The 24164-nt window shown below is 35.0% G+C and overlaps 1 protein-coding gene across 1 annotated transcript in view; it reads right to left on the bottom strand.

The window, feature by feature from the left end:
- Positions 1-5096: 5096 nt before the first annotated feature.
- LOC137398586 (uncharacterized) overlaps positions 5097-24164 on the bottom strand; it is a 56752-nt gene continuing 37684 nt past the window's right edge. The window contains exons 10-18 of the mRNA XM_068084746.1: positions 23657-23817; positions 18640-18741; positions 13997-14700; positions 11472-11951; positions 10086-10229; positions 9051-9159; positions 8131-8257; positions 7285-7427; positions 5097-5686 (exon numbers count right to left, since the gene is read on the bottom strand). Of these exons, the coding sequence (XP_067940847.1) occupies positions 5515-5686; positions 7285-7427; positions 8131-8257; positions 9051-9159; positions 10086-10229; positions 11472-11951; positions 13997-14700; positions 18640-18741; positions 23657-23817 (2142 nt within the window). The 3' untranslated portion in view covers positions 5097-5514. The remainder of the gene's footprint in view (positions 5687-7284; positions 7428-8130; positions 8258-9050; positions 9160-10085; positions 10230-11471; positions 11952-13996; positions 14701-18639; positions 18742-23656; positions 23818-24164) is intronic.

The raw sequence follows: 24164 nt of genomic DNA, 5'->3' as shown, positions 1-24164 counted from the left end.
AGCATACGTATATAACTACAAGTATCTACATTTAATTCGTTATCTATGGAATCTGAGACCGATGCAAACGTTACAAAACGAAGGAAAATTGATTTCTATGTCAACAAAGTTGGATGTCGTAAATAAGAAGGGACCCGTATTATCAACATTGTCAAGGAATATGATCGCAACCAATCAGCATTTGCAATTATTATTAAAACAAGAACTCCATTAAAGCAAGCACAAGAAAGAGCTTCCGACTGAAGATTTGAATGCGCTAGGTCATGCACGCGATCAGCATACAAAAGGAGCAACCATTTAGTAAAGGCGAGGATGTAGAAGATACAGGAAACCCGCATTCGCAGAAATATTTTATGTGTTTAATTTACTGATGTGGACTGGTACATTAAAACAATGCATGTATAATATATATTATTTATCTCTTGTGTGGCATGTTTTTCATACTTTATTTGTTTCCTTTTGATTTTATGTTTTATTCTCTTGTTTAACCATGTCTTTGCATATGGGCTTGTTATCTTCTACGTGAATACAATTCATCGTATGTATGTATGTAACGCATATAACTAGCTGCTCAGGATAGTTGACGCATCCACATTACTTTCTGAAACTTGCTAAAGCCCTGTCCTCTCATAGGGTATAAATACGTACAAACTTTGTATGTTTGGTTACATTGATTCTTGTGCACATTTCATACAAGACAAACTACTGTACCACATTCTCTGGATCCTTTTACAAGCGTTAGCTAGCAATTTTCTCGTTGAAAAGGTAGAAGAATTGGACAGAAATGGACAACTTCTTTTAGCCTGCTAAAAAATTCCAATTCATTACGTTTTAAATTTATTTTCAAGTGTACAGCACCATAATTAGCATTGATACGCTTTTGCCTCATCTCTGCTTTACTCGCTACATGTACCAGCTAAAGCCACGTTACTCCAAAGGCATGTACGTCCTGTGTAGAAAATAAAATTTTATTTTTCTTTTCGGTAGCCATTAATTGGTCAAGTGTGTGAGGTGCCGCTTTATATAACTGCATCGCTCGGCCTTATTGTTTTAGGTTGAAAAAGGTTTCAAACAGATAGGCTAAAGCTTATAGTGAAAGTGAAGATAAGAACTGCTGAAGGATAAAATTTCGTGATAAAAAGTTGATACATACTAAAACTTAGTTTTAAGAGTAGGCTTAGCAAGCTAAACTTACTTGAAGTGAATTCAAAGTTTATGTTATGCGTACCTTTTGAAGGCAAGAACTCCTTACCGTACGTACTGCATTTGGTACACACATAATTTTGCGTTTTATTGCAGATCATAACCATTACAATTCACTAAATACAATACAGTTACTGTAGGTAACTATAATTACTAAAGTTAACATACTATTTTGTTGCTAATTGTCAATATGTACGCATTTTTGTAAAAAAAATTGACGATTTTGACCAGAGGGTGTTTGCATTGTTTAATTACAATGGTCTCTATACCCCGATATACGAATTTTTCACCATACGATGCCAACCCTGGAACGAATTAACATCGTATCTCGAGGGTGCACTGTACTATGAATCTTGCCTCCAATATAGGAAAGCAGTTCCTGAACATCATAAGAACAGAATTCCCACTTGGCCATAAACTGCATAATTTAATAAATGCCAGCACAATCAAACTAAGCTAAATGTGCGTGTCAAATATTAAAAGCCATATCAACCCTCACAATAAAACTTTGTTATTACCTACTCGTGGTGATGACAACTCCAGGACATGTAATTGCAGAATTAGAGCCAACTGCCCTGTGGAAGACAAGTGCCTAACAGAGGATGTCATATATCAAGCATCAGTCACCACCAACAATGGAACAAAAGAGACATACATCGGATTGACACAAAATACTTTCAAGACTAGATATACCAACCATAAGGCTTCCTTCAACCATGCATCAAAAAGGATTGCCACAGAGCTAAGTAAATATATATGGCAACTAAAGGATAGTGGACTAGACCACAACATCAAATGGTCAATCTTAAAAACTGCAAGATCTTATAGCCCTACCACTAAGAATTGCGAACTCTTTATATGGGAGAAGTATTACATAATATGCAAGCCTCAATTAGCCACTTTGCAACGAAATGCTATCCAGTTTCCGTCATGCCAGTAAATAAAATACCTGCGAAGAAACAGTATTACTTAAGACTCTGACTTTTAGCTTTTATACCACATTACTGCTAGTGGAAAATTTATTTTAACATTTTATCTGAAGAGTGCAATCCTAACGCACGAAACTTTAAGTATTAAAATGTTTTAACAAAACTTGTAGTTTTCTAGTACACATAGTTTTATATCAGCCCTTCTTTTTACTCAAAACATTGAGCACTCTTTTTACTAATGTGTATAAGTATAACTTTTATATATACATACATATATATATTTATATACATATATATAGATGTATATATACATATATATATATATATATATATATATATATATATATACAGTGCACCCTCGATAATACGATGTTAATTCGTTCCAGGGTTGGCATCGTATGGTGAAAAATTCGTATATCGGGGTATAGAGACCATTGTAATTAAACAATGCAAACACCCTCTGGTCAAAATCGTCAATTTTTTTTTACAAAAATGCGTACATATTGACAATTAGCAACAAAATAGTATGTTAACTTTAGTAATTATAGTTACCTACAGTAACTGTATTGTATTTAGTGTACTTTAATGGTTATGATCTGCAATAAAACGCAAAATTATGTGTGTACCAAATGCAGTACGTACGGTAAGTAGTTCTTGCCTTCAAAAGGTACGCATAACATAAACTTTGAATTCACTTCAAGTAAGTTTAGCTTGCTAAGCCTACTCTTAAAACTAAGTTTTAGTATGTATCAACTTTTTATCACGAAATTTTATCCTTCAGCAGTTCTTATCTTCACTTTCACTATAAGCTTTAGCCTATCTGTTTGAAACCTTTTTCAACCTAAAACAATAAGGCCGAGCGATGCAGTTATATAAAGCGGCACCTCACACACTTGACCAATTAATGGCTACCGAAAAGAAAAATAAAATTTTATTTTCTACACAGGACGTACATGCCTTTGGAGTAACGTGGCTTTAGCTGGTACATGTAGCGAGTAAAGCAGAGATGAGGCAAAAGCGTATCAATGCTAATTATGGTGCTGTACACTTGAAAATAAATTTAAAACGTAATGAATTGGAATTTTTTAGCAGGCTAAAAGAAGTTGTCCATTTCTGTCCAATTCTTCTACCTTTTCAACGAGAAAATTGCTAGCTAACGCTTGTAAAAGGATCCAGAGAATGTGGTACAGTAGTTTGTCTTGTATGAAATGTGCACAAGAATCAATGTAACCAAACATACAAAGTTTGTACGTATTTATACCCTATGAGAGGACAGGGCTTTAGCAATTTTCAGAAAGTAATGTGGATGCGTCAACTATCCTGAGCAGCTAGTTATATGCGTTACATACATACATACGATGAATTGTATTCACGTAGAAGATAACAAGCCCATATGCAAAGACATGGTTAAACAAGAGAATAAAACATAAAATCAAAAGGAAACAAATAAAGTATGAAAAACATGCCACACAAGAGATAAATAATATATATTATACATGCATTGTTTTAATGTACCAGTCCACATCAGTAAATTAAACACATAAAATATTTCTGCGAATGCGGGTTTCCTGTATCTTCTACATCCTCGCCTTTACTAAATGGTTGCTCCTTTTGTATGCTGATCGCGTGCATGACCTAGCGCATTCAAATCTTCAGTCGGAAGCTCTTTCTTGTGCTTGCTTTAATGGAGTTCTTGTTTTAATAATAATTGCAAATGCTGATTGGTTGCAATCATATTCCTTGACAATGTTGATAATACGGGTCCCTTCTTATTTGCGACATCCAACTTTGTTGACATAGAAATCAATTTTCCTTCGTTTTGTAACGTTTGCATCGGTCTCAGATTCCATAGATAACGAATTAAATGTAGATACTTGTAGTTATATACGTATGCTGACTTAAAAGTTTATAGTAAAAGGTATAATAACGCTACAAATGAATATTTGCTCTCGCTTGTGCATTTTACACGAAATTTTCCACGCGGATATGAGAGAAGTCGATCATCGTATCTCTTCTAAACGTTCTAAGAATGTTTTCAGGAAACCATATTTCGGTGTCTTTTTTTATTTCGACGCGTGTTATGAGCACACCGACGGCCAAATTTTAACTCGGGCGAAACTTTTCTCAAATTCGTATGGTGAAATAAAATTCGTATAGCGAGGTGAAGATATGACAATGTTTGACTTCGTAAGGTGAAAAAATCGTATATCAGGGTAATCGTATCTCGAGGGTGCACTGTAGTAGAGTAAACAGGACCGTTGAGCCTAGTGGACTGAATAATATATAAATATTTTAATATATATATTATTATATTTATATATATTAAAATGTATATACACGTGATTAACTATCACTTTAGAAAAGTGCATCAGAACATTTCTTATACCAACTTGATTGGTTTGCCAAATTCAACTTATTTTGTGTGCTTCTTCAACTAAATCTGCATTAATATTAAATGCATTAATATTAAATAAATTAATTTAATTTATTTGCTCTTACATTTACCAAATTAAACAAAAAACTGATTTGTCTCAAACATAAGATATTTCCAACAGTTTAATCCAAACTGATTTTGGCACAGTTCTGGTTCCTTTCAGCCATTTTCTAATCAAGTTTCACCATCATATCTACTGCTTGAGGATGTTATCAATAGATCAGGATAACTAACCACTTGACTTTGTTTTATAAAAAAATATTCAAGTTCCAATTGGCAGTAATCTTTATCATGATAAGAGACATGTTTATTCATCTGAAGCCGTGCTCAGGGCATTAGAAAAAATTGCTCCGCACAGGAATTGACCTTGTGTATATGCAAGGTTATCAACAACCAACACTACCAATTGCACCACTTGACTAGATAGTACTATCTTAAAATAATCGTGCAAATGGTTCGTCTCAAACATTCAAGTTTTCCAACATTTTAATCCACACTGATTTTGGCATAGCTCTTGGATAAAATTTAGAGCATTCAGTAAACATATATTTGCATAAAATTATTGAAAATATATAAACCAGCGTGATGAATACAGCAATAATGCAATAAAATAATTGCAATAACCTGTAAGTGTTGAAAAACCAGTAAATTAGAAAAAAACAAGAAGCTATTTTAAAATAATGCACAAAGATCCAAACTTGACTTATCACAAAACGTTAGTCAAAGTTGATGCACCAAAACTTGTTTGTGATAGAAAGTATAAATATGACGCAGATTAAAGCTTAACGTAAAAAACTCCCTTAAACGAAGAATTCTTTGAAATTTACATGAATAATTATAATAATTACAATTAACTTACAACTAAAATTACAAGATTTAAAAGCACAAATCATCTTCCAATGGCTGATACTGCAATTACGACCATTAAGCATCAACGACCTTGACACGTTAGCAAGAACTTTCTTGGGAAACCAGGTTCACTTTGCACTTCTTGATTAGAATTTGATCGTGTATAAATTGCATGGCTCCTACAAACTGGACGCACGCGAAGCCATGAATACCTACACTTGCGCACTCTGCCATGAATGTGTGGATGAACTTGAGCTGTATAAATATGGACCTTCAAATAAAAGAGATAACAATAAATGATAGAGTTCATAGGAATCTTACTATAATAAGAGCAATATTCGTCTATTCGAAGTCACGCTAATCACGGCTAAAGACAACTCCTACTTGTGTGTGGGATTTGTCTTCTCGACATTCATCGGCAACTATGTGCACCGGAAACTGATTGGTATCAATGAAGTAATACGAACACGCCAGGAAACCTTGCAGCTGTCAGATTTTCTCGATAGTTCACCGAGCATCAACGAGAGCCTGTACAATATGCACCATTTCGGCAACGACAGTATTTATTTCTGTGTGCGATAGTCGCTATAAGACTAGTATTGATTCGAGCACGTTGCAACAAAGAGGTTTTTTTTTCGAGAAAAAAAGAAGAAAAAATGAGAAGACTACATCACGTGGTATTTGCTGATGTAAACAGGGATGAATTTGTGTTAGTTAGCGTTGACGATGACTGAAATATTGCAGCATCAATGCCATCTACCAGCTTTGAAGCATTATGAAAAAATGCCCCACATAGGAATTGAACTCAGGCATTCCGCTTAGCAGACAGGCATACCAACAACTTCACCACTCAACAACCTTTGAAAGTGAAAAATAGTTGTACCCTTTAGTAATTACACCTGATGATCTCACGGCGCACAGGTCGAGTAACTATAGCATTATACGAATTAAAATATATATAATAATATACATATAAAACAAAATTAAAATGTATGATGCAAAACAAACCATGTCCAGCTTGCGGTTTCAGTTTCTTTTGGTTCCAACAATTTTAATAAATTTGAGTTTCTCTTTTCCTGTTTACCGTGACAGTGAACTTCCTTATTTTCTATTAATTTAACCCAGTGAAAAATCGAATGCAGCACTTCTATTATCACAAGCAACATGAACATAAAAATACTGACAGTGTCAGGTGTCTGGGCAAACAAATAGACAATCATTCACAATTTTAAAGTCATATTAACTAAAATATTTTAAAAACTAGACTGGCGGGTTTGGGGCCCTCAACTCATGCCCTAGTTCAGATCAGAAAGGTTGGTGTCAAAACAAAAGCCTCATCGCTCATTTACTTGAATCATATATTATCCATTATGTGTTATGATGCTTTAAGCTGGTATCCCTTTGTATCACCAACTGATAAAGAAAACTTTAAACACTTCCAAAAAATATATTTTAGGGTTATACTACCTGATATGGACAGTTACGAGTCTAAATGCCCTTAATGCTGATGAACTCCATGTGTTTTAGATATGTGCTGTTTAAGTACTCAAATCGTATCTGCAATCTGCCTGACCATCCATTACATTTCTACCTATCCAAAAGATCTATTGCATCTTATACTAGACACCAAATGTTTTGCCAACCAACGTTATAGAACAGCGTTATGCAAAAAGAGGTTTTCCTTGAGTGAGACTTTAAAGTAAAATTTTTAGTAAAAGGTTTATGTTATAGGGGCGTCTACTATATTTGGGTTCTTCCGCAAGTTGGAAAATTAAAGAAAACCGGACTAGTAACAACTACTAGGTGACACCCTTGACAACTTGATGGATGTTCTCTAAAACACAACCATGCTATGAACAGGTTACCAACCTGAACTGGTCAGTGGGAATGTTCAACAACAGCACACAAGATACCGAGGCGAGATCATCAGCAGCCACAGGAGTATTTTTCTTGCCCCAAACTTGTGAAATAGTTGTGCTCATGCACCTCAGACACTTGGCTAACATCTGCGCCTGCAAGGAAAATAAAAGTTTGATGGGAGTTGTGCTCTACTGCAATACTTCTATAGATGCAAATGAGAAGGACAATAATGGCGCAGTAATGCTGTCAGGGTTATAGATAAACTCTAGACCGACAAATAATTAAAAATGCAAATTTATGTACACATAATGTGAAATATATTATACATTTAGCACTAAATCTAACTACATGAAAGATTACTAAGTTTTTAAAAATTTACAGATTGCAGCAGCATCAAATGTTTCAACCACAGATACCGAAGATATAAAGACGGTTTAGCAAAAATGCGGAGGGCAATAGAATCAACCTCGATCCGCCCAGAGGAAAGTGCAAAATATAGGCAACATTAACATCGCTTCCCCCATGAAAGGGTCAAGTTAATTTTACCCCTGTTAAATTTTAATTTAATAATTCAAGCTAATTTTAATAATTCGCCCCTGAAAGGGTTAAATTATTCTAACCAAAATTCTGATGAGCTTATCAAAAAAATACAATAACACACTCTGTTCAATTGTTACCTCGTAATAAAATGCCACTATAAGAGAAGGGTTAAAATTACAATGCAATACCACTCTAATAGATGTTTTACAGTATTTATAACTTCAATGCCATCAAATTAATAAACTAATCTGTCACTAGCAAAAGCTTTTTAAAAATGACCATGAGAGCTTTCCGAATGAGTCTTCCAAACCCTACCTTTTCAAGTGGAGAATGGCAAAGGTGCATGTCTGTGAGATATTTAATGCTTTCACTAAAAACGGAGGTAAACATATTGGATCCTGGCAGTGTCATACTAGATGAACCATGAGCTTTCTCATCTGACCTACAAATTCATGAAAATCATAGCATCCATAAATACATGAAAATACAAGCATCATTCTTAGAGTCCTTTCTTTTAACTTAATTTTTTTAAATGATATACACATAGTTGATAAAATAAAACTATTACTTTAGATAAAACACTATATTACTATCAGTAATAAAGTACTTCATTTAAATGGTCAGTTTTACCAACTTTTACTTGGTCTTATTTAACTATTTTATTCATATAAAATACTTTCAAGTATTTTAAATATAAAGTACTTTTCGGACTATTAGCCGCTACTTTTTCTGATGATTTGAGTCATGCGGCTTATATAAGGGTGCGGCTAATTTGTGGCTTTTTCTTTCACCGCTAAGGCACATTAACCAGAATCTCCGGTTAGTGCGCTTTTAGCGGTGAAAGAAAATACGAAACAATGCCTCACAGTACTGTTCTGTTAGGCACTAAGTTAAAAAGCGTCGGTTAATACGAAACTGTGCCATTAGGCACTGTTCCGTTTTAAACAGGAAAGTTGCTGCCGTGTTAAAAAGCACAGTCCTGAGTTCTGCGGCCTATACAAAGGTGCGGCTTATGTATTGTTTTATTATCGATTTTTGGAAAATAAAGCAGATGTGGCTTATATAGGGATGCGGTTTATAGTCCGAAAAGTACGATACATACCCTCACACACACCCACCCCCTTAACCCACTTACCTCAGAAGTAAGTGATTTGGAGAATTTTACTGTATTTCCACCTTTCACAGAAATGCGAAACCAGAAACCAAAAGGTTTTTCTTGTAGTCTGGCTACTGACCTGTCTGAAAGCCGGGATTTCCGCAAAAGCACGTTCTTGACTTTATGAGCTCTCCTCACCACCGAGGCTCTTTTGGATTGTTGACGAGACGCAGTAGAAAAGGGCAAACCTGATTATACAGAGAACAGAACAACATATTGACCTATCGAAATGTAACTGAAAAAGATGAAGCTTGTGTTGCATTTATAGTATATTTTTTATATGTACGATTAGTTGTTGTTGATAAATAAATAATAAAAATGATTTAGGAATCTTTACTATAATAAGAACCAAGTTCGTTCCTCGCCACGCTAACAAAGTAAGAAAAAATATATTGTCTCTAATGCGTATTGAACTCACATACGCAAGTCTTACAACAAAGGCGCACTACCCACTAAACCACCATGCCACCTAGCAGCAGCGTAGTTGTACACATAATGATCACACATGATGATCATTCCTCATGCTATGAGGAACTGCCTGGGTACTAAAATATATATAAAGGCAATCCATATTTGTTCGGACTAATAGAAACTTTTTTAATTTCCGGACAGCAAAAACGTCTGTACGTTGAAAATTGAATACTGAGTGTTGTACAATAAACAGCCTACTGTATACAGTCTCTCACACAAACTTCTAGGTTACAATATGGTACAATATACCTATATAGTAAATATGAGAAAGTAAAATATGGTCAAACCTGTAATAGGGTACAGTATAATGCTATAATATATATAGTATATTATATCATATATATTATACATAATTTTATATATATTATATTATCGTATACATAATACTATATGTTATAATAGATATATTATAAAATATAACATTATAGTATAATAATAGCAGTAATAATAACAAACGTAAACAAACACTGGCGAAGTCCGCGGAAAACTGGAGTCAAACTCTTGCTCAAGCGTCATTTCTCACGAGAGCAACCTATCGTTCAAGGTTGCCATTATTTGGACACACATGGCCGAATCGGGACAAACACAGCCCAAGGCCAAAACGTAAGAATCCTAAAGATAATCATGCAGATAGCTTGTGTACCTTTCAACCCGGATGCTTTGTTCCACGTAACTTTAGCCTTTGCTCCCACAGAATTGGATCTCCCTTTGACAAAAACACACTTTTGTGTACCTCTGATTCCAAGAAGCGATTCCTCACTACGACAGCGTCTAGGCTTAAATTGATCTGCATGAAAACACAAGAGTTCTAGCAAGTTGGATTCATAACCATGTATGTTGCATTGTACGGGGGCACATAAATATGTATACATACACAATATACATACACATTATACATACACCGCATGCATTTATATCAATCGCCCATATAAATGTAGATCTATCATCCATATACATGTACATTTATCGTCCATATACATGTATATCTATCATTCATATACATGTAAATCTATCATCCATATACATATATATCTATTGTCCATTTACATATATATATATCATCCATATATATATATATGTATATCTATCATCCATATACAGGTACATTTATCGTCCATATACATGTATATCTATCATTCATTTACATGTAAATCTATCATCCATGTACATGTAAATGTATCGTCCATATACATATATATATCATCCATATACATGTATATCTATCGTCCATATACAGTTATATTTATCGTCCATATACATGTATATCTATCATTCATATACACGTAAATCTATCATTCATATAAATGTAAATCTATCGCCCATGTACATGTATATCTATAATCTATATGCAGGCATATCTATCGTCCATCTACATATATACCTATCATTCATATACATGTAAATTTATCCTTCGTATACATGTAAATTTATCCTTCGTATACATGTAAATCTATCATCCATATACATGTATATCTATCGTCCATATACATATATATCTATCATCCATATACATATATATCTATCATCCATATACATGTAAATTTATCCTTCGTATGCATGTAAATTTATCCTTTGTATACATGTAAATCTATCCTGCCTATACATGTAAATCTATCGTCCATATACAATACATGTAAATCTATCGTCCATATACATCTATATCTATCAATTCAACCATAGTTCTAGTCCTAGTTCTAGGAAAATCATACCTTTGTTTTGTCTCAAGAAGTTAACATAAATCTGCATAGAGTAGATACATTTCGCTACAGTTAGCCAACAAAAATCATGACGGCATTGCAGATCTTGAGATTCATAGTGTGATTTAGCCAAGAAAATTCATCAAGCTAGTTTATTCGGTACATGAAAAACTACAGGACTGTTTTGTGAATGTTTTTTGCGCTTTGGTAGTTGAAACAAAAGACTAATTGATGCTAATTAAAAAAGTTTTTAGAGATAGTTGACTATACTTTTAGTGTCAAGAGCAATGCTCAATGAGAAGGCAGAAAGAACCATGCAGCAATATACTCACTGTCAACTTTAGATAGAGATGTCACCGGCTGACAACTGATCGGTGTGTCATTCTTCTCATCCATCTGTGCAATGGCCTCATCCAACAGATCACACAGCTCCTCGCTCGCGTTTTGCTCGAGTTCCAAGTTGGATCCATCGAGGGAACCTGAAGCTAAATTGGCACTCGATAGTACTTCCGTTACAGGCTTAGAGATTTCTGCTGCCGCATGTTGTTTGTGAGGCGCATCCTTGTCGCTCTGAAAATCTTCAATCTCTTCACCGCCATTAGACATGTCACAGTTTTTTAAACTCGCTTTGTCTACATTCGGAGATACCACCAGTGTGGACGAAATATGAGTGGAGGAAATGGGAGGCTTGACAACATCAACCGAGCCAGCTGCTGGAATCGTCTGTTTGTCTTCGGAAAAGGAATCAGGGGATGATGGATCGTCATTACTGTGTTGAGCTGGAAAGTCTGTTGTGATTGTCTCATCAGCACCTTGAACGAGAAGTACAACACGATGCACTAACATTTTTGACCATATTAACCCTTTCACTGCCGTATGCGCATTTATGCAAAATCTATGGTCAACTGCCGTATGACAACATACATGTAACCAATGATCTTTAGTACTTTTATGGTAATGACAGTGTTGTCCAAATGTTCCTCTATTAAACTTTCAATATTTGTTTGGGAATTTCCAACTCAAAAACGCACATTTTTTCTTCCTGACATTCAAATTACTTAATGTTACTATGGCTTTCGCAAGTACATGTACCTCCTGAGTTAGAAAACGAAGAATTACTTATGTTGATGACATTATAACCAATTCAGATACAGTCAAACATGGATAACTCGAACTTCAAGGGACCGAGCAAAAGTGTTCAAATTATCAGAGCGTTCAAGTTATCAGAGCACTGTCACAAGTCCATATATTTACTTATTTATTAGTAGATACATGTACATATACAAACTATAATATAAATCAAAAGCACAAATGGCTTGTTTCAAATTAAATGCTTCTAAAGTAAAGTTTAAAACGTTTTCATGAAAAAGTATAGAGATTTTTCTATCACTTGAGATTGGTTTGTTGTTTGAGGTGATGTTATTGCCAGGACGTTTTTCAGATTGACATTGGCAAAACTTGATCGTTGTTGAAATGCTCAAAAGAAAAGACATTTTTTTCTTTTGGGGTTTTACCCACGATCAATTTTGCCGTTTTTTCTTGAAGTTTATGCAGATTACCTTACTTTACCTGGGATTCGTTAAGAGCAACACTCCGAGGCAGTTCAATTAGAAGTTTTACGAGGCTTTACGGTACATTCTATATCACTAACGCTTTTTTAATAGATACTTATTGAATGTACACACGTATTCTGTGTTTAGGTCAAACGATGAATAGTTTTTTTGTAGCTCAGACAACGTATACCTTTAATTACAAGAATTTTTAAGACGATTTAAACATTCAACATTCCGACGTTGAATCAACACGGAATCAACGTCAGAAAACTATTCATCACGGGCTAGCTGGGTTACGCCACGCACTCAAGGATTTTCGCCACGCACATACAAAACAAAAACAACATGCGATTTTTGTTTTGTATGTGCGTGGCGAAAATCCTTGCACGCGTGACCCGGCTAGCCCGTGCTATTCATCGTATCGCAGTATAAATCAAATTTCACCAAACTTTTAGAAAAGTCGTTGACAAAAATATTTTGCCGATGGTGGTAATAACGACGCTTATGAACTACGAAAAGATGAAGTTTACCTCCATGGCTTTGAATAAAGTGATTTTCTAAAGCGATAACAACCGTTTCGGTAGCCGTTAAGCAAAAAACAGTTCGAATTAACAGTGTTGAGTTCGAGTTATCTATAGCAATTTATCATTACGTGGGAACGGACCAAAGGAAATGTTCGAATTAACCATGTGTTCGAGCTATGCGTGGACGAGTTATCCATGTTTGACTGTATTAGTAATCATACAGATAATTAAAGTAGCAGCACTGACTCTGATGGTGGTGAAAGTAATAGTTTTGTAAGAGTAAGGGACTTTGTAGAGGATCATTTTAGTTTCATAGCGATCGTAGCTTCGCATAGCCTTAGCAATGCACAAAGTATAAATACATTGATTTTTTTGCATAGTACTGTTTGTTAACATGTTGGTAAAATAAAAAATATAACAAAGAATTTCTAGATAGATTTGGAAGTTGAAAAAATTGTCTACATATCATGAATCAAAATCGGCAACTTTTAGTAAAATGGCTGACAGTAGGTCAAAGGCTAAATTCGTACAAGGATGGCAGTGAAAGAGTTAATAAAGTGCATAGGTAAAAAAATATACTTTTGTCACTGCATTGTTCCATGAAATAAAATTACACCCTTTTGACTCTCTACAAAAATGAGCTTTTTCCTTAAAAGTTTGTTTGCTTTCATTTTTACTGAGCTGAAAACCCAGACGCCTTTCAAATTGTAATTAGAGTCTGCATACTAAAAAAACCCAAAACCAGACCTAACTAAGAATGCATACTAGAGCTTCTCCTACCTGCAAAGGTGTCACCACTAGAATCACTGCCACCTCTGAGATCCTTAAGAGATTGTTCCAACTCGTGATACCCACTGTCGGACTGACAGCGAGAATTTTCACTACTCTGTGGTCTGCTAAAAGCACTAGATGCAAAGGAACTAGCCATGGCAGGTGTGGATGGAGATCGTCTTAACGTGGCAGTCTCTGCCACTATAAAACTGACTGTAGCAGCACCGTCTAAATCTTTAGGCATCTTTGTAGAGACGCTTTCAGGTTTCGGCACAGCATCTTCATCGTCAGTCAAATTGTTAGGGATGGTAGAAGTGACCTCATCTCCTGAAACCTGCGTAGTATCACCGCCAGATGTACCACTGGCACCAATGGACGGACATTGATTTTTCAGAGTATTATTAGATGATTCTGTACAAACCGGCTCTTGACCGCTGTCTACAGTAATATTGTCAGATGACCCTTCAATAATGTTGCTAAGCACCCCTTGACAACTGTCATTAGGCAGGCTAACGCTGTCATGCGATGCTCCTGTGGTGCTGTCGCTAGGCAACACAGGGCACTCACAACGAGGTGACTCTTGTATACTGCGTTTGGTAACACTCGCAGCGTCTGAAGAGAGAAGTTTGAGAATCCACTCGTCTTCTACATCGAGCTCCTGCCACGTAAAAAGTCTCATCTTCTTTGTCAACTTGTCAAGCACCCCCTTATATCTGTCATAAATGAGAAAAACTGGCGTAAATCTAAGTATGAACATGTTATCAATCTGTTAGCTGGTACGATTATGAGTTTATTCAAAATCAAATGAACAAACCAAGTGTTTCAAATGCTTAAAACTTCCAAACCCCTTTTCAATTTTTGGTGCAGTTGATACCTTGGACATTCATTAAGTGAGGATAACTCCATGTATCTGAGAATAATATTCTATTACCATTTTTGTCAAACCTACTGTTCCGGGCCAAAATTTTTACCACAATTTCAAGTAAACCGATTTTGAACTATTTTTTATTATATGTACTATATATATTATAATATTATATATTATATTATATATATTATATAGTACTTATATATATTGTATAGTACTTATATATTATATATAATTATATGTTCTATATAATTATAAAACTATCTTGAATATTTGAATAAAATCATTGCACTAAGAATGTCTAAGAAATGACACAAGCGGTAATGAAACTGCTTTATAAAATATTGCTTTGTACGGGTCTTGATCTCATGATGTTGAGCTCATGATGTTTAGCTCACGACACCAGCATTACTAACTGCACTAATTTTCCAACTTCCAGTTTTGTAGCGTAGATTTTACTATAAGGGTGATGTTCTGTGGTGTTCCGTGGTGTTCTGTGGTGTTCCGTGATGTTCCGTGGTGTTCCGTGATGTTCCGTGATGTTAATAAGTTATCACGTGAAGGAAGAGTTATGAGAGCAGACTAGGAAAGTTCCAAGATTCACCTTCGACTTATTGGATGTGCTGAAGCGGGCCGACTTCAAGCAATGTCAGACTCATTTAGTAATCTAAGAACTTTAGTTTTCCATACAAATATACCACAACCTATATCAGCTATGGCCAAATGATGGATCCAGGTACGGACCTTTCTAGCTTTTTTGTTAATCTTTCAAATTAGCTGTCGATAAAATTTTTTGACGTTTTTATTCTAAAACTTTGTTCAAAATTTTTATGTTAGATTTTCTGGCCATTTATTTAATCATCGCCTGTAAGCTATGGAAAATACCAAATAACTACTAAAAGTAGTAGCTAGCTAAAAGACTATTTGCTTTGCCTCAACTTACCTATGTGAATGATTGTTTTTAGCAATGAATTTTGTGAAAAACAATCAAAGAACACGACTTACAAATACTCATCTTCATGAACTTGCAAAGGTTGTTGTAAGTAGTAGGAAACCGCGTTTTAAGAGCATTGTGAAGTCAAAACTCATTCATCATTTTTATCACTGATATCAGACATATTTATTACAACATATTCATTCACTGATTTTTAATTAAATTGTGTCCGTATATAAATGAATTTTTTTTTAAATTGTATTTGACGCCTTGTTTTAAGATTTACACAAATAACTGCATGCTATTGTTTAGTGAAAAAAAAGCATCTTCAGCTCACTGTGGATCTTTAAATTGTCAGAATTCGCTGTAGTGAATCATGGCCGAACTTATTTGGCCATCACTGACCTGTATGATTAAAAACTCAGAAATGAATGTTCTCATGCGTTAACCCTTTTGCAGGCAAGTTTTTTGGGCTATTTGAGACCCCCTGGGCAGATTAATCTTTCACAAATTGATTTAAAAAAATCATTGATACACTTTTATTCATGATATTGTATATGAGTATGTTTTTATTATACAGGTAAATACAAATAAGCATTTATAAGTCAGATTCTTATATAAGCGTTTCTCTAGCTATAGTAATTTTGAAAGCATTTGCCCTTGCAGAGGCCTACACCACATTCTTGACATCATGTGCTTATTATTGTCCCTCTATAGCTTTGCCTATAGCCTTTGGAGGACGCCATGACAGTAAGAGAAAGTTGTTGCACTCTGGGTAAATATTCAGAAAACAGTAACAGAAGCATAAACAAGCTACAAACAAAAATCTCCATTTTATTCAAATACATTTTTATTTCGGATTTTTTGTTCGTTTAGTATAGCAAAAAAGATCGTTTTTTTTTCTCAAAACGGCTAATTCTTTTGTTGCTAACAGAGACCAATATATTTTAGTTTATGGATTAATAAAAAATTAAATAAAAAACGCAATTAGCGATTTCTGGTTAGCTTATTGCGTTAAATCTGGTTAAATTTATAAAAAAAAACGTTCGTGTGGCGACATAATAGTCGCTCTGCCCATTGGCATCAGTATCGCGAAACGACAATAATGTCGCTATGGTTGCAAAAGGGTTAAGGATAATTGCGCTCAGTGAACGTGATTATGAATTGTCGTTGTAAAGCAGTGCAGATTTGCAGTGAAGATGATAGAAATGCCAAGCAACACCATGAATACTGCCAGTTTGGTAACAAAAGCCACCTTCACTTCTGAAAAAGTGCATTAGCAACCTCTTTCCTGTGATTTAACTATGCAAATTAAAAATATTCCAACAAAATCCAGTGTTTTTCTTTACCTTATTGGCAATAATTTCATTTCGAACAGGAATTTTGTTTTCCAAAAATTATTTTCCATTCACTATAGCTCACACACATTTTTCGTACGCGTTATGTTGTACAACAACAATACCAATAATTTAGGGAGATAGGGGTCAATGCATCTGGTATTTCCTGTCAACCCTCCTGCTTCATTCACGAAATGGTCTGGTGGTCAAGCCCAACTATGATCAACTCAGAAACGCAGTTTGCCATCTGATCAACCAGTCTGAGTACGACAGGGGTCTAGTCTACTTGGTTATCTCATTCGCTCCCGTGTGAGTGCATTATAGAGATATCAACTCGTTCATTTTTTATAGTCAATTGTTATATTGTGGATATTAAAATTAGGATCTTTGATCAAAGGAGTAAGGACAAAATGAATAAAGTAAATGTCAATGCTGTTTTTTTTTCTTTTTTTTATTTATTTGTTTTTATTTACAAATAATTATATTATTGTTATTATTGTTATGCTATTGATATCATGACAAGACGACCCAATTCTACAAGGCGACAAAAGAACCAACAAATAAATAGTAAATAGAATATTGTCATCAGAGTTTTACTCTGAGACTGTGCGTGCTGACAAGGCATTGGGCTCAGATCCAATCAATGCCATAATACGATTAAAGTACCAATATTTGGCCACATCACAAGATATTGCTTTTCTAATTACCCCTCTTCGAGTTCCACTTGTTTTGCTATGCAGTACATGGTCCTTTATATCGATGGCTATGTTATTACTAAAAAGGCGTGACTGTACGTTCAGTAGTAGTTGATAATATACTAGTTACTAGCTGTGTTACAATTTTGAGTTTGGGGAATCATAAGTTCGACTATTTTTAGCTCAGACTGTAATATAAATGATCATAGGAATCAATGGAAAAAGCAAAGAAGCCCAAATAAATGAGCTGTTTTTACAAATTTTACAAAAACAGTACATTCGCCGCATGCGAGACCGTATCATCCTGACAGCTACTGGCTTTACAACCTTGTGACATCCATTGATTGTAATTCATAGGAAAGTTTATCCAAAGATTATTTTGAACAGATGATCTTCGAAGATGATTTGAAGATCAAATATAAAACCTGCTTAGATTACTGCAAGCAGAGACTGCGTGTTTGTAAGAGCATTGTTGGACAAACAATGGCTCTGTGATCTTGGCTGAATGTGTGTGAATCTAGTGGTAACAAAATCTCAACGACTGGAGACATGCCTGGTTGCAAAAAGCAATTTAAAGTTGGATGTCATTCCTGACATCACCAGAGGCCTTTGTTGTGAATTGAACTCCAACCTGCCGTGTGCAGGTCAGGTGTTCTAGACCACCAGGTCAAGGTTGCTCGCATGATGTGTGACGTAATGTACTGGTGGCATGTCAAGGACAGTGATGAAAAAATAAATGTCACACTGACATGTATAAATGTCCAGCCACTGCCCTATATAAATGTCACACTGCCCTATATAAATGTCCTAACACTGACCTTAGTTCATAGAGAGGAAGTATATATTCTGTTAGTCTGCCATAAATAATCGACTCATATGTCAGCACCAGTTTCTTGGCTGCTGACATGCTTGACTGTATCCTGCAAGACAAACCTCGTTACTTTACAATTAGCTTGATAAAGAGACCATCTCCAGTTTGAGGCGGACAGATGAAAAGTGTGAATAACTTGCATTTAAGGCTGGTTCACACTTTATCGTCTGATGTTGGAGTTGTATTCTCAATGATTTTTCGTACATCACATGCACTGTAAGCTGATGGCATTGTTGAAGTGATGCGGATACAACAGGAAAAATTACAGCTATCAAACTTTTTCAATAGTTTGCCGAGCATCCATGAAAGCCTGTGCAATTTGTACTGCTTCGATGATGGTGACAGACGGAGTATATTTTCTTTCATTGCAGTTGCTGCTGGGCAAGTAATCCATCGTTTCTGCGACTGGACTGTATAAGAAAACAGTATGCCTTGGAATATTCATTGATGTAAATGCGAACAGGGTTGTAATGGTGTGAACATCGTTGTTACAGACGATCACCAAAGTACTGTGGGATTAATACCGACATAATGCAATATAGCATATACCAGCCTTTGAGACTGGTTCACACTATATCGCCATATCTCGGTGTTGAGGCCACAATACTTCAGTGATGGATGATGATAACAATGTTCACACAATCACAAACCCCTCCGCATTTGCATCAGCAAATACTCCGTGACGTAGTGTTCTCATTTTTACTTTTAAATTTTCGCTAAAAAATCTTTGTTTTTGCTTGCTGGAATTAAATACTAGTTTCGCTATCCGCGACCGCAAATTACCATCGCTGAAATGGTTCACATTATAAAGGCGGTCTTCAAGGCTCGGCACAATATCAAGAAATTTGGACAGCTGCAAACTTTCCCAACGTGTTCGTGATGCTTTGTCGATGCCATCGGTTCACGGTTCACATAATCCACGATGAAAGCCAAAGGTAAACGCTGACAAACAGCGATATAGCGTGAAAGAGCCATTGGAAAATAAGCAATTTTAATTTAACCATGCCAAGATTGAATAAACTTTGTGTAATGACAGCACACTATTGCTATATGCACGACATGACACAAAGCTTAAGGATGAACTTACAAAAAATTTTAGTAGATTTTATCAGAAAAGTATTTTTCTATTAATTACGATTGTTTTTTATGTTTGATGTAATATGACTGACAGGACGCTTAAAGAATAAAATCGACAGAACTTGATCGCAGTTAAAATACTCAGATCAAGCAAACGTACGATTATGATAGTTCCTAAGAGGTAGACAGAATAGGAACGCGTAACGCTGCAACTCAACCGCTATAGCCGATAACAACTATAGCAACAGATAAGAACTAGTGTGATGTCATTTCGCATATTTTTGATCTTTTTATATTTTTGAGCGTTTTAATCGTGATCCAATTGTGTAGATTTTAATCTTGAAACATCCTGGTAGTTAGATCGCCTCAAACATCAGAAACAATCACAAATGAAAAATACTGATACTTTCTGATAAAATCTAGAATTTTGTGCAATTTTATTTTTAATGCCACAATGTGGTCTGATTTCTGTCTTGGTTACAGTGACACGGAAAGGGATGACAGAGAGATCGACAAACTAGCTAAAGGCGAGAGCACAATCAATCGCATATTCAAATATGATCAAACACGTCTACCATTCGCATCACAAAATCTTTGAACATATTTCCTAGTTCAAAACATGCTCGGCTTCTATATTTGTGCTACAGGATTTGAAATCTTGTGTAAACTATGCCAAGAATATTTGTATCTAACCTTCCATATGACAAAAATTGTTTTCTGGTTCGGGGCAAGCTAAACACACCATCGTATTTTCAAGTTTACGAATTTTCTGTTACTAAAACATACAATTCACTATCCGCAATACAATTAGATTTAAAAAGACTTTTAAAACTTTTTAAACTTAAAAAAAAGACTTTTAAAACACCTTTGTTTAACTAGCGCATCAATTTCGGATTTCCGTCTTTTCATGTTTGACTGTATATATGTTATATTGTGCAATATAGTATAGATATATATATTGTACAATTTATATGTTTTAATGAGAATCTATGCATTACATAGCTTTGGTTTCTTTGGTGTATATATATACAATACTAGCTGTGCCTCTCGGCATTGCCAGGGTATTAAAATTCTGCTTATAAACAATGGGAAGTGATGAGAGTCGCCTACCACTTGCTATTAGTCTGGCACATTACTAGTGGAAAATGGTATTAAAAATCAGCTTATAAACAATGAGAAGTGATGAGAGCTGCCTACTACTTGCTATTAGTCTGGCACATTACCAGTGGAAAATGGTATTAAAAATCAGCTTATAAACTATGAGAAGTGATGAGAGCTGCCTACCACTTGCTCACCTACCACTATTAGCCTGGCACAATGCCAATGGAAAATTCCAGTAAGCTAGTTAATAAGCGCTAGGCTTCTAATGACGGTACGCCATGACGTTGCTTAAGCATTGTCCAGCTCCGCCATTCTAATAATAGCTATATCTGGAGGGAACCACATACACACACACATATCCAAATACTTTGAGAAATATATATATAGATGTACAACATACATATTTTATGTACAATAGATTCACACAAAGTGAAAAGTCAGAATCAGTACTAATCAAAATGAAAAGTGAGTAAACAAAACTTAAAAAATCTTGTAAATTTGGATAATTTGAGAAGAGATAAGCTAAGCTGATCAGGAAAACATACCTGAGCTTTAAAAACTTGGTTAAGATTAACAAAAACTATGATAAAATATGAGAATCATTTGTTTCTGTATATTTTTAAATCTTTTGCTACGGCAAGCAACTTAAGTGACAAGCAAGAACGTTTTTTACGTACGAAAAGCCACTTTAGAAGCCGCTCAGTATGTCATTACAAAGTGGTATTATTCGGCTTATACTAGGAGAAGATCTACAATTTTTTTTTATGCAAAGAATAAACAAAATGACATTCAAGCTGATCAATCATTATGTTCATTTAAAATTTGAAAATATAAAAATTAAAGTCATTTGACCCAGTACTTTGATTCAACAAAAAGAATGACGATTGCGAGAAAAGTACGTCTGGAATTTTTGCATAAGATGCTGCAAATATTTTATTTACAAAGGTTAAATATTACAAATTAAAAATGAATTATCATAATATTTGTAATCTGTATATTAATTACAATAATATGTAATTGCAATATTAATAATTGTAATAACAATATAATACTAATAATATAGAACATTATTATATTAATAGTTGTAATATCAATTAATACTAATGTAATATTAATTATAGTTATAATATTACAAGTTTAATATGTTATTTCATTTTAAATTGGACTTTGAGTCATCATTTAGTAGTAAAAGTAGCAGCAAATCTGATGATTCAGATAATGACCGCTATTTTGTTGTAAAAAATGCTTTTAAGGAAAATAGAGTGGAGAGAAATTTTTCACAGCAAATTTTCCATTTTTTTCAATTTTGAACTAACAAAACCACTATTAAAACTAGTACATCTCACAGAAAAAACTCCACCGACCAATTTCGTTTTATTTCGTAGCAATCAATTTAATACTTTTCCAACTATTGCAAAAAAATGTTTAAAATAGCAAAGGTTCAGAAAATCCATTACATACTAGCTAGAAAACACACAGAGGGAAAGAGTTTCACAGCAGAATTGCACATAGCTAAGACTATGGTTGTGTCTCTAGCCGCAAGTGACACATAAGCGGTGATGATTAGAATAGGTATACATAAAGCATATCAACGTCAATGAATTCATTGTACAATGTTTACAGACAAATGAGTTATAGAACAAGCGATGGACAGGTAAGAACAGAGGCGGTATGGAACAGGTTTGTTAGGCACAACAAATCACGTACCGGCCAAGCCAGCTAAAAAAGAACACGGTTGACACATGATAAGAACAACAGTTAGGAATATCAGTACAGTAAAGCAATATTTGATCTAGAATCCAAGTTAGATTTAGATTGAAAAGACTACATTGAAAGCTTGTAACAGCAATGATAATTGGTGGAATTAAAGGCGGCATGACAGTGGTAAGTCTACTAAGATGTGAAAACAAAACAATGAACAAATTTGTTTACAGTAGTGAATTATTGGTACAGTACTGTAGCAGTTCGGAGTGCATGCACTCTAAGTATATTTGAAATCGTCTTATGACCTTGAGCATGATAATTTCTGTAAAACTTTTATTTGAACGCCACCTCTACGTGACCGCTACAATGGTAGAAGAGTTGAGAAATAGAGTGCCACCTTCTATTTGAACGCCACCTCTATTTGACCGTCACTTTGACATTCTTTGATCTTTACGAACCCATAAATTTAAGAAACTTGTTTTGTAGAAATCTTTCTTCAAATAATTAATAAAAGAGTTGCTGGCCATTCAAGCGGGTGTACAGATTTATTCGAAAGTGGCGAACCAGAGCTGCTCGGCTATTGGCTAATTAATTACTTCACGCCATCCCATTGGCTGATTTATATCTTATGGATGCATACAATGCATCTCACACAGTTCTAATTACTAGCGAAATTCAGTGAACAATATTCAGGCACCGCTAAAAGGCAAACAAACAACCCATTCATAGATTTTTTTTTTGGTTGACGCTGAACACTTTTTTCCAGAGAATCCTGATATATTATCGAAATAAAACCGAAAATACTATTCAAATACGTAAAGTGAACAAGAATGACGATTGTTTGTCTACAAATATGGCGGCATATCTGCGCCCGAGCGCATGTGCAGACGAATTGATGACTTAAAAAAACAAATGATACAAGAGCAATGCATTCATTGACAGCCCATACTGGGGTTCGAACCGCTGACCTCCCGTTTGATAACCAAAAGTGCTACCCACTTGACCGTTGCTACTTTCAATTGGTATGAAAACATCTTCGACTTAAGTTCATACGAGCGAGTGATATGCAATATGGACAGTACCTAGGAAGGATCTGTAATAATCTATCCACCGTGAAATCACACTGAATAGTGATCCTGTCGAGCAAGATAGTGAAAATATCCGGCTCACAGAGCACCACAAAGTCTTCTTCCATGCAGTCAAAGTAGATCTTGTCCGTGGATGGTATCAGTGAGGGGTTCTCCTGCAAAGGTGGAGGAATGAGTAGAACACAGGCTAAACCTAGTCTGCTATAAAAAAGCACTCTTAGAGATGAACTTTTACAAAACTTTAGTAGAATGTATTAGAAAGTATCAGCATTTTTCTAAAATTTGTGAGTGTATTTGATGTTTGAGGTGATCTGACTGCCAAGATGTTTCAAAATTAAAATCAATGAAACTTTATCGCGGTTAAAATGCTCAGAAGCAAAATGACGTCATTACTTGTTATCGTTGCTATAGTTTATATCGGCTGTTGCGCTCAAGTTACAGTGTTACGTGTATCTATTTTGTCAGTCTTTGCAACTATAGAGTTCATAATCGCACTTTCTCT

This window comes from Watersipora subatra, chromosome 6 (assembly GCF_963576615.1).
Source record: "Watersipora subatra chromosome 6, tzWatSuba1.1, whole genome shotgun sequence".
NCBI classification, from domain to species: Eukaryota; Metazoa; Bryozoa; class Gymnolaemata; order Cheilostomatida; family Watersiporidae; genus Watersipora; species Watersipora subatra.
The sequence above is the reverse complement of the archived record's forward strand: the minus strand, read 5'-3'. Positions and strand labels throughout refer to the sequence as shown.